Source organism: Rana temporaria, chromosome 1, assembly GCF_905171775.1.
Source record: "Rana temporaria chromosome 1, aRanTem1.1, whole genome shotgun sequence".
NCBI lineage: Eukaryota > Metazoa > Chordata > Amphibia > Anura > Ranidae > Rana > Rana temporaria.
The window spans coordinates 430,220,188-430,233,015 of NC_053489.1; the positions used below are offsets into that span (position 1 = coordinate 430,220,188).

The 12,828-nt window shown below is 41.4% G+C and overlaps 1 protein-coding gene across 1 annotated transcript in view; it reads right to left on the minus strand.

Moving 5' to 3' along the window:
* Positions 1-3,126: 3,126 nt before the first annotated feature.
* Positions 3,127-12,828, minus strand: part of B4GALT1 (beta-1,4-galactosyltransferase 1) — a 98,588-nt gene continuing 88,886 nt past the window's right edge. Inside the window, exons 5-6 of the mRNA XM_040325527.1 lie at positions 10,242-10,346; positions 3,127-6,006 (exon numbers count right to left, since the gene is read on the minus strand). Coding sequence (XP_040181461.1) covers positions 5,871-6,006; positions 10,242-10,346 — 241 coding nt within the window. The 3' untranslated portion in view covers positions 3,127-5,870. The remainder of the gene's footprint in view (positions 6,007-10,241; positions 10,347-12,828) is intronic.

Sequence of the window (12,828 nt, forward strand, 5' to 3'; positions counted from 1 at the left end):
AATATCAGCCTCGAAAAAGTGGGTAATGCCTTGAGCAACTGCTTATAAGTTCATTGGGTATAGGATAGTATAGGATCTGTCAAGTTGGCGAAGATGTTTTTTCAGATCACTATATTTTTCTTGTGGACACTGAACCTCAGCCGAAAAAAGTTTAAAACAAGACATGGCGATGTCTGTACGTTGTCTGGCTTATTAAAAAATTACATCTCGGTTCTTATAGTTAAACAAATTAAGAAGGGGTGCCCCAACATGTGGTGGTCTGGCAGGGACCCTATGTGCCCACCCCACTGCAAGAGGGATTGAAACAGTCAGCCCCAAAAGTATCCTTCAACTAGCCTTTTATGAAGTCAACCAGGGATTTCCCCTCTGAAAACCCCACAATGTGGACACGTTTCTGCATAGCCCGTCCTCCAAGCCCTCCAGATGGTAATCGTGAGATAACATTTTGAGCTGTGGATTAAGAATGTAGTATTAGAATGCAGTATGGATTTTGAATGGATGAGGATCGTCTGGAGTATCAGACTGTGCCCATGTATCCGCGCCACCTGTACAGGCCATGAGGATCGTCTGTAGTATCAGTCTGTGCAGAAGCACAGGTCGGTGCAGGATCTTTAAAGTCTGTACGAACCCCTCCAGGAGGGCTGTGGTGTGTCAGCTTTCTCCTTCATCACACACTACAGAAGTGCTCTGACGCCATCCTGAACAGACCGATCCACTGTTTTTCTTTAAACATGGCAATTTTAGCCATTGTAAAACAGTGGCAACATAGGGAGGCCAGGGATGTAAGAGCTTGCCGTTGGGCTGGATCAAGATGAAATTTGCCTAGTACAGGCTGGATTGTAGCAGGTTGAGATTGGAGAGCTTCTGTAGAAGTGTTCAGTCAACATCTCCATCCAAGACACACACACACTATAAGCATTTTCCATCACCTAGCAGGATTCTAGGAAAAACAGCAGAGCTACCACAGCTCAATTGTTTTGAAATTGGCAGGCTCCAGGGTTATCATCCAATTGTTTGCTTCACTAATAAGTGAATCACTGATTTAGACCAAGCATATGCACATGTGTTCCAGGTGGCTGCATATACACATTGGTCATACATCAAAACTCTACACAAGGTGTAACTGGGATGGGAAGGACTGGTATTGGCCATTCATGCACTCTTTCTACTTTCTGTGATAGGTAAAATTTGGGGGTGTAGTGCCAAGTGCAGGATGTCAAGGTATGGAGGGGCCTTAAAGTTGCACAGAGAAGAATCTTGAACATAGCAAATATTTGCAAACACAATACACAGTATAGTAACATGATCATGATAAACTTACAGGCTTGCTTGCAAGGGGTACCAAGGCACAAAACAAAAAAACTGAGGGAAAACGGAAACATCCCTTTCAGTTGATGTGGAGATAAAGAATTTATAAATAAAAAATTATTTATTTTTCATAAGTTTCTCCTCATTGTTTCAAACAGATATAATCACACATGTTAACAATTCCACATTTCCTGTTAATCATATACATGCCATCGTTCATCTTATTACAAATTCTTCTTTCCCACCCAAATAACAACAGGAAAAAAAAAAAGGGGGGAACCCCTTCCTCCCAACCATGCCCCCAGTCTCCCTCCCCACGTGATCATTTTTTTGACAGACTGACAGCGGATTCAAATATAAAACTGAAATATGAAGTATCCCAGTATTTATAGAAAATTAAAAAATGTACATAGTAAGGTGTCAGAGGTGTTTTTTGTTTTTTTTTAAGGTTAATCTGCCACTTTTAACTGCAATTTTTTGCCTAAAGGCCATTATTTTTCTATGCAATGTGATAGACCAGCTGATTAACTGCACCCCTTTGTACAAGTATTTGTGGCTCACTTAATCATTACTCATTTCTGCACCAAGAACAGGAGGAGACTATACAATGTGGATGATACCTGAAGACCACCTTGAAAACAGCTATATTTCTCTGGCTGATAAAAAAAAAAAAACAGTTTTCAAGATTACAATGAAAAAAAAAAAAAATGTATCCATTATTAATTATTCATTAATTCCTTAAAGAATAACTAAACTTAAGAACATGTATATAGTGCAGTTTATTAGCCCTTAGATGTGATGGCTGCATTTTTGTATTATGAGGCAGAGCATGTACAGAAAATGTCCTTGTCACTTCTTGCAAGGTGAACTTTAACCATAAAGAAAACCCATCTTGTTTTTGTAAACTACTAAGAGACTGGAGTGAGCATAGCTACCCAGGGAGAGGAAATATGCAATTTGCAGGGTTAACAGCTTATTAATAAAATAAAGGAAAAGGCTTGAAAAAAAAAATGGCACAGCAGCCACCCACCACATACTCTATAAGGAATGGTAAGCAGCAATCTATTAAAATGTTGTTTTTTGATTTAGATATGCTTCAAGATGAAATTTAGCATCATCTAAAGTTCTGATGCTTCTTATGCCTTATCCTTTATGGGCAGCTGGATGGTAATGAAATGGTGTTCGTTTACACCCTGCTACTTCAAAGTCCGATCTAATTCTGGACAAAATAAAGAAATGGGAGAGTCGCTCCCCATGTCTGGCTGGACCCTCCATTCTCAGATGCAAATGCACAGCTGGTCTGTTTACATCTGGCTGCCCATAGAGCATAGCAGGTTGTGTCCATGTCTGTTCTGCATAAGCAGAACAGACATGGACTTGTCACCCGGGCGCTTTGCTTAGCAGGGAATCAGTGGGCAAATCCCCTGCGGAGAAAAACTGGCTCATGTGAAAGTGGGCTTATTCTCTAAATGCTTCTTAAAGTGCTAATTGATAGTTACTGAATTCATCACAACAAATGAAGTAGGCAAAAGAAGCTCAGATAGTATATCTCGTCACCAACATCTTATCGCATTAAAGAGATGCATTCCTCTTGCCGTTGCTTGTCCCGGGAAAGTGCGCACAGCTGAGACAAGATGCAGCTAATAACCAGTTATCTTCTTTGTAGCCGTTGTCAGAATGGCTGCACAGGAGGGGTTGGGCATCATAACTACAGTTAGAAAGCATTTGGAAATATGGGACAAAACAGTAAAATAAAAATGATAAATCATAGATCTTTAAAATATTTCTGAAACCCAAGACAAATGCAGATAAAAACTGTTTAAAGATTGATTCAAGTTTATTATACAACTTCATATAAAAATATGCTTTTAATGCACAGTTTACAAACATTAGGAATTGACAATAGTAAACTTCTGTTTGCAAGTTTATCTTGATTGTACATTTAAATATATATTTGCCATGCACCACTTGAATTTTGCTTTATCCTAAAAGGAATTGGCTGACAACCATTCACACAAATGAGGATTACTGTCAGTTTCCATATACCTTTTGTAACACAATGTCACACTCCAAATGTAACTTGCTTACACATGCTTAATAATCACATTCATAACTGGATACCTGCAGTTTTAAAAACAAAAACACAAAACTGAACAGAATAATGAAATCCCAGAGATTACTGTAATGCATTGTTTGATTGTACATCAACAGTGGTCTATAAATGTGGATCACAATTTTTTATAAATGTGTGCCTAATAGTCCATATATTGCTGCATAAAAACATTGTGAAAACAGACGCTGAAAAGGTTATAGTTATATAAATAGTTATTAAAGATCTGGGAAGATAAGGCACAAAGATAAAGACAATATTGTATTTAAAAAGCTGGCTATAAGTGAAGACTAAAAAACAAGCCAACTAGGGTCTTACTTTTAATGGTGTATGCTTTGCAAGATATTAAGGAACAACTCAAGGTGGCCCAAAAAAGGCAATACCCCAAATTTGTGCATTACTTCAGACTATCTGACAATCTCTGAGCTACTAGAGTATTCATGAGTGAAACAATGCCAGAAGGGTTTATTACAATTTTCAAATCGTTGGAAAGCCCTACTGCAAACTGAAAAATAAAGGATCTAAGTTTCACGTGTTGTGTGCTGCCCAGCACTGACCAAAGACCGCAGTAAATCTCTGCTTCAAATACACCTGTGAGGGTGGCATGCATTTTCCTGCCCATCATTCTTGTCCAGCTATTTGTCCATCTATGACCATATATCTGTGCAGTGTTTAAATGGACATAAATCTCTTTGCTTTCAATTCCATTAGTCCAAGAGCAAACTGAGCTGGCAAAACAAAAAAGGTACGGTGACCACTAAACAGGAGTTGCCAGTACTGCAGATAGGACCACTGCGTCTTTGTTTAGTATCGGATACAAGAGCATTAGATACAGAGTGTGTACTGTATTATAGCCATGCTTCCAACAAATATTTACTAGATCTATTAATGGGAGTCATCCCAGCTCCACTTACCCTGTATTGAAGGAACTGAAAACATGGGTACAGTGAAGAATGCCATGATGCACTAAGCCTCACCATTGCAGTATTTTCCATAAAGTACCAGGAGTTAGGACACTGCTGGCTAAACATATTTTTTTATAAATTTACATTTATACAATCATCGTAATAAATCAACATACACAATTTAACATAACAATGGAGGCCTGAGAAGAATATAGAAATGGAAAAAATAAAGCATTAAAGCTGGAAACCTACCAGTTTGTCTGCTTGAGCCCATCAAACTTAAATACAAGCAAACACATAAATAATAAAAGTTAAAGCATTTAAATATGGCAAGGCTACAGCTGCTTGAATAATGCAACTTTTTTGTCACCAACATTACCACTAACATAGCAAATGCATCATTAGCAGATCCTCCTGTAATCAAACTGAATAACTGTACATAGATTTAGTAAGGCTCTTGGCCCAAAACAGCATGAAGAGCCCTAGGTTTATTTTTCTGTCCTAGTAGTGAGCTGCGTGCACCTGTACAGCAGAGTTTGACAGATACACATGAGCAGTCATTGGGGTATGTGCACCAATTCCTGCATACCCGTTAAACTTAGCTCTGCAGGCGAGTCCATACAGTAATTCACCAATATTGGTTGCCTGCACACAGCTCAGTGGTAAAACAGAAAGTAAACAAAGAGTATGCACATGCATGCGGCATGGGGCAAAGCTTCCATGTTAATGAGCCCCAAGACTGCAGCAGACAGAATCTGGTGAACATGTGCACAGTACCCAATCAGCTTTGAACTTCAGCTTGGTCAGTTAAGCTTTGCAAAATAATGATAAAAGCCAATTGGTTCCTATGCACAGCTTCTCTAGTTTTAGCAAATTCCCCTTAATGTGCACCAATTTTTTTTCCAGCTAAAAAAATGCAACACGATGGCACCGCTGAGCTGTAAAAAGCAACCTAGAACCGCAATTCATTAAAATGCTTAGATGAAACGGTTTCAAACTTTAGTCACTGAGTTTTTTGTTGGCTGAAAGAAAAAAAATTAAATTGGTTCTTTACCTGACCAAAATCACATTTATAAAAAGAAACAAAGCGTGAAGCCATATTGTATATAAATAAGCCTGTGCCTACAAGGCCATTTTTCAATTTCAATCTGTAGCGCAACAAAAATTGCCTTTGATATACATATTTACAAATGTGCTTTTCTTGAGCTTGGCTCACAGTGCTTGTCCAGCTGGAAAGGCCACATATTTCACTGGAAGCAGGCAACTAGGTCTCTGTAAACACCAAAAAATATAGCAGCATTGTACAGCAATACAATCGAATGAAGATCCACTCCACTGATTTATAAAGCAAGCCTGAAGTAAATGCTTCTTTTTCTCTTCAGAGGCAATAATTTCTAGAACACATTCAAATGGAACAAACTGTGTATAAATGCAGTACACCTGTAAAAAGTTAAAATCCGATAATGAAAAAATATTTTTAAATTGCCACCATACCAGCATAGTAGAAATAGTCAATGAAAAATGATTTCTTGGCCAAACTCCAAATGTTAGCTTGGCACAGGACCTACATCCACAGTTATTTTTGTATACAAAGGATGCTTTTCAGTCTTGACTACTTTGTAGGCGAGAGAATTTATGCCATCTGAATTCATGGTATGTCTTGTATGTGCAATCAGATCAAACCTGCAAAATAAGTAAGTACACATTTCCATGAGGGTGCCACTATTGACTATGTGCATTTCAGAGATCAGTGAATGTCTAAATATCAACTCTTCTAGCATGTTGCCTGACCTGCACTTGTTTTCCCTCATTTTTTCCCTTCGATTCAGTCCAATTTAACAAATTGGTTTACACTGTACTGGTTTGAAAGATCTGTCATACCAAGTTCTCAGTTTTTTTACACCAGCTTTTAGCTTTAAAAACTGCTTTACACAAAACAAAGCACTACATTTATTGAGGTTCTAATCTAGGCTTTATTACTGCATGAGAAATTTCTCCGTACAGCCAACATGTTGCAGTGGTTTTGCACAGAGCAGCCCAGATTCTCCTCTTCTCGGGTCCCTTTTCGGTAATCCTGGCCCATCTCGCCTGTTCAGTGCCCCCACAACAACCAGCTTGTTATTGGGGCACCCAAGCTGAGTCACAGCTCCCTGTGTCCATCCATCCATCCGATTGGCTAGCTGACTTTGACAGCAGCGGGTGCCAATGGCGCTACTGCTGTGTCTCAGCCAATCAGGAAGGAGAATCTCAGACAGCTGAGGCACTCATGGACATTGTTGGAGAGAAGGACCTCAGGTAAGTATTAGGGGGCTGCTACACACAGAAGGCTTTTTATCTTGATGCATGGAATGCATGCCAACTTTACAACCCCTTTAAAGGGAGAAATATAGCCAAAGCTTTTTTTGGCCATACTTCTCCTGGGGATTATAGGAGTGCAGTTTGTCCCGTGACCCGGTTTCAGCTGACAGCGAGCCAAAGCCCCGCTGTCTTCAGAGGTGGTCCAGACACTAATCCAGCTTCCGGTTCAGGCATCTGGGTGGATCCCAATAATATGGGCAGGATCTTTTCAGCCTCTCAGTAAGCTGCCGAGAGCCTGGGCCAGCCGCTCCCGCCTCCTCCACAGCTCAGCGCTCTAGTAAATGTGGGGAGGTTTGAGCAGAGCGATCAGTGATATGTATAAATGTTTTTTTAAATCCAAACTTCCCTTTAAATGTGTCCTGTAAGTCAAGTTCAGTCTTTACCAAGTTTCGTTCCTATATAAATAGCCTGAGGTGTGCATGCTATGGAAACATACAAGATCATAATATTAAGCGATACATTTTTAATCATCCCCTCTTTATGCTATACAACAGAGCACAACTGACTGCACATTTATTTTTACAGTATATATTCCCATCTCTACCTCTTGTAAGACCACATGCTTTTTTTTAAATTGTATAGTAAATCAAAATAAATATTGGGTGGTGGCATCTTACTTATCTGCTCTGCGCAATAGATTTGCTCAGAGCAGCCTCTAACCTCTTCTCAGGTCCACCAACGCCACTCCCAGCTTCTCCTTCTGACTGCCATATAGCAAGACACTGGTTATGGAGGCACTCATGCAGGCTCAACTGCCTGCGTCCATAGACAAAAAAACATGCGGCTCAGCCCTGGTCCTATTACAGGACTTGACAGACAGCCGCAGGAGCCAATGGCTTCCACTGCCTCAGCAAAGCCTGTGGGCAGGAAAAGAAGACAGAGCCGCTACAGACAGGCACAGTAAGGACTCAGGCAAGTATAAGGGAGGGTGAGGGGGTGATATTGCTGCCTAAATATTTTTTACATAAATGCATTAAGGTAAAATCATGAAGGTAAAAAACATTTAGGCTTCAGAACCACTTTAAAGACTATGGATTGGACCTGAGACACTTGCCAGGGTTTATTATGAACTATAAAACGTCACCCCAAACAGGATCGATTTGCTGCTTGAAATATTGCTGGACTTTGCACAGGCAATAATGGTTTTCCAAGTTTAAAGCTGGGTGACAAGAAATCCCATCAAGAATGTTAAAGTGATCTTAACCCGTTCCCACCTTTAGGATGTCATATGACATCCTGGATTTGAGTGCAGAGATCTGACCGATGTCTGCAACTACAGGCATCACCCAGATAGCTTTTCTCAGCCAGTGATTCCCTACAGTGCAAGAACCATCTTCGCGGCTGTTTAGCGACCGGGGAGCTGGAGAATGGATCTGGACCAGATGGTCCCCGGCCAGCTATATGACCCTTGGAGAACGGAAGAGACGTCATAACGATAACATCACTTCCAGCTCTGGCAGATGTAAACACTGATTTATTTTTTGCTGAAAGCCTGAAAAATCGATTTTGTTTTTGATCTCAGGCTTTCCTGGATATACTTCTAGACCACAGATCTCTCCATAAAGAGGACCTGTGTAGAAATAAAAATAACTTTAAATGCCCTCTTCTCCTCGTGCTCGCACGCAGAAGCAAACATATGTAGGTGGCGCCTGCATATGCAAATCGCTGTACAAGCTCTTCTGCCAACGTAAATGTGTGTGCGGTGGTCGGCAAGCGGTTACATTTTTTACCATTTATCAATTTCACACACACACCACTCACTATACAATGATTATCTTCCAGATTGGTGTGGATTCTTATTAGATCTATCCTCTCTGGGAATGCATTGTTATGACCTGGTCTGCCTATGAGCTGCCCCCCTGACTTGGTTTGGGTTTTCCGCCTCAGCTCCAGGCCAGGCATTTGATGGGGACCCCCTCTCCCACCTACTTCATCCTCACATGAGCCAGTATAGTTCTTGGGCCGATCTGTAAGTATTAGTATATCTAAAAAAGCCAAGGGAAATTTTTTGTATTAATCAGAAAGTTTTCCCTCCCTCATTTTTATGAAGGGTTTATTATATTTTTACATCAGATTTTTCTGTACTTCCAGTGAATACATTTTTGCATCCATAATCCTGATGAGTGAACGTGATTACCGAAACGCATAGTTTTTATATTTATGTGATGCCAAGACAGTTCGGCTTTTATACAGCATGTACTCATGCATATGTACAATTATGCATCATTGTATACAGTGCATGTGTTCATGGTATTTTTTTACCAATATGTCAGCCTTTGTATATGGTTATATTTATGTACTAAAAACATTATCATGCATTTCTAGACCACGGAATTGCCTTTGATACAATAGGTTTTATCATATTTACTCCATACACTCAAAAATAGAGCGACAATTTTGAAAAAAAAAATATATTTTTTACTTTTTGCTGTAATAAATATCCCCCAAAAATATATAAAAAAAGTTTTTTCCTCAGTTTAGGACAATACGTATTCTTCTACATATTTTTCGTAGAAAAAAAAAAAAAAAAAAAAAAATCGCAATAAGCGTTGATTGATTGGTTTGCGCAAAAGTTATAGCGTTTACAATCTAGGGGGTATTTTTATGTCATTTTTATTAATATATTTTTTTTACTAGTAATGGCGGCCATCAGCGATTTTTTTTTCGGTACTGCGACATTATGGCAGACACTTCGGACACTTTTGACACATTTTTGGGACCATTGGCATTTTTATAGCGATCAGTGCTATAAAAATGCATTGGATTACTATAAAAATGCCACTGGCAGTGAAGGGGTTAACACTAGGGGGCGGGGAAGGGGTTAAGTATGTTCCCTGGGTGTGTTCTTACTGTGGGGGGGGGTGAGGGGTGGCCTCACTAGGGGAAACACTGATCTTCTGTTCATACATTGTATGAACGGAGGATCAGTGTTTCCCCCCCCCCTGACAGGACCGGAAACTGTGCGTTTACACACACACAGCTCCCGTTCCCCGCTCTGTAACGAGCAATCGCGGGTGCCCGGCGGCGATCGTGCCCGCCGGGCACCCGCACGGGAGTCACGGACGAGCCCCTAGTGGCCACTTAAAGAGCCGACGTATAGCTACAGGCTCTCGCCCAGGAGAGCCGACTTGCCGCCGTAGAATGACGGCAGCTGGTCGGCAACTAGTTAAAACTGAGCTGTCTATGTCTATAAACGTGGCTCGGCCCTGTCCCCCACTTCCTCCTCAACTTTGATATTTTAGTGATTTATTGCTTCAACCCTTTAGCTGCCAAGGTCTATGCACCAGGGCATGGGAGAAAAGAGGAGTGCACTGGCTGGCAGGGGAGTTAGGGATAAGGCAAGTACAAAAATGTTCTTTACTGGTAAATCTAGGCACAACTTGCAGTGCCAGAGAAAGCACCACTGCTTTTTCATATTCCTTAAGTTCATCTTTAACGGACAAAAGCATAGCGCCTTCGCTTAATTTAAGCAAAGCAAACTTCTATCCCAAATTATGTCAAAATGTCGAACGACTCAGTTTCATTCGAACTACTAAGACCATATATAAAAACAAACATACCGTTTTGGATTTGGGTCATTTTTCTTATCTCGTTCGTGACGGATCATTCTGCATTTTCCTGTAACAGCATCTGGACGAGAGATTGACATACCCCTAGACGCAATACTATTTGAAAAAACAAACAAAAACAAAAAGTGAAAAATGCAGAACAGCATTTAAAAGCACACATGCATTTAATAACAGTATTGTCCATTTAATAGAAAATCATTGCTTCAAGTGATTGATAAATTTATCTAGATACCCAATCAATGTCACCAAGGAACCCCACAAAAAAACAGCAAAGAAAGAATGGCTCAGCCAGTATGCCCATTGTGGTTAAATCTTGAAAATCTTAAGCTGAACTTTAAACCTCATCGCTTATTCCCAACTTAAAGCAGAACTTCACTCAAAAAGTGAAGTCTGGGCTGGTTCGCTTCCTCACCCTAGCTTGTAACTGACTTGTAGGCTCTCTTTTGGGGATACCGGTTTTGTTATCCTACTTTCGCACTCCTCGCCTAGGCATGGATGATGCCCCTTGCGCCGCCACCGCCTGTTACATGCTACATTTCCCAGGAGGCTACAGGACCATTCCTGCATGCGCAAGCTAGCGCACGCATGCGTAGTGTGGTGCTCTGTGCGGTGCCTCAGGGAGCCACAGCCAATGCCCGAATCCAAAATTGTACCCCAAATGATGGCAAATACTTACCTGAATCCAGAGTCTCATGAAACAGCAGATCCAGTCTTTTTGAGCTGCAGAATGATAGACACCTTATCCAAGTGCCCAATTACTTACCTAAATTCTGTGATCACATGAGGTGCTAGGTCACGCTGTTCCTCTCCTTGAGGCACAATAAAGTAATAGTTAGATTGTAAAGTCTTTTTTTGTTAAAAATAACAGTCATGGCATACTTACCTTCCCTGTGTAGTGGTTTTTCATAGCGCAGCCTGGATCCGTCTCTTCTCGGGTCACTATTTGGTGCTCCTGGCCCCTTCTTCCTGTTGAGCACCCCCACTGCAAGCAGCTTGCTATGGGGGCACTCGAGCCGAGTCACAGCTCTGTCCATTCAGACATGGAGCTGAGACCCTGTCCCAGCCCCCTTTCTCTTATTAGCGGACAGACAATAAATGACAGCACTGGGAGCCAATGGCACCACGTTGTCTCATCGAATGAGGGGGGGTGGGCCTGTTTGGGAGTCCTGGACAGTCGAGACACTGCTGCAACATCGCTGGATCTAGGAGTGACCTCAGGTAAGTAGTAGGGGTGCTGCTGCACACCGTTTATTTTAATGCATAAAATGCATCAAGATAAAAAAAACTCTTGCCTTTACAACCACTAACTGGATCTGAGCACCACAGATCCAAAATGCTATGTCGCTCATATTTAGTAGTCGAAGGCCACCCATTTATGGCTCCATGTTTTATTTTGTTGAGAAATCACTTGAGAAAAACACATCCCCAGCATTTCTAGCCCTGGTCATCTTGAGTAAGGGAAGATGATTGTAGTAATATTTACTTACTGGAAAACATCTGTACTGACACCTTTGCAGCCATTGTGCTATGTGCTGGGAGTTCAGTGTGCCCCTGTACCTTTAAGGGGTGGGCTCCCTTCAGTCCATCTGCCCTGCATCTATCCATCAGAATGCATGTGTTTCTATTGTGGAGTCACTCATGAATTAGTGATAGGACTACAGATACCAGGGTGCCTTGGCAGGGCCTGTAGCTCATGCATGTATTTGCAAATGTGTGCAGACAAAACCCCTGTTAAGGCATGCCCGTTAGACAGGTTACTTTGGTTAATAAAAATATTCGCCAGCACACCATGGATCGCAAATAACGTCCAAAATTTTTAATACAAAGAAGGCATTACAAAAAGTGCAACGTTTCTAGTAATCAAATGACTTGTCTGACGAAGAGGTCCTGCGTGGCCTCGAAACGTTGCACTTTTTGTAATGCCTTCTTTGTATTAAAATTTTTGGACGTTATTTACGATCCATGGTGTGCTGGCGAATATTTTTATTGGTTTGATGGTTCCAGTGCCCAGCTGGTGATCGTTTCAGCACCCACCTTTTTTCCACCAGCCATTTTCAAAGTCCAGGTACGTGTGCGATTGGAATATTGACTAGACAAGTTACTTTGGTTGTCCGCAAGTTATACAGCTGCCTACAAGGGGATTTGCTTACAGCTGCCTACATTTTGCAAAAGAAAAGAAAAAAACCTGTGGCAATCCCAGTATAACCCGTCTCAAACCACCATTCAGTTTTGCTGCTTCTGACATGTGGATCTATCCTTTGTTCATCTCTGCTGCCTGCCTTACGTGACCTGGTCTGACTTTCTCCCGCTACCAGCAAGAGTTTAATGGCCGATTGACAAGTGGGGGCGGGGGCTTTTTCCCTGTATGGCTCTCCATGAAGCAGCAGAAACCTGCAGGAGGGAAAAGAGAAGCTTAGCACAGTTCACCTGTGGAGCGGTGCAAAAAACTGCAGTGTACCTCTTGTTGTGTGCCTTGAGCTCCTCATGATAAACTAATGGTTCTAATGCTGCCTGCAGTGCACCATCCTCTGTCTGTCCTTACAGGACGACACTACACCTGTGGAGTTGCAGTTCTCAG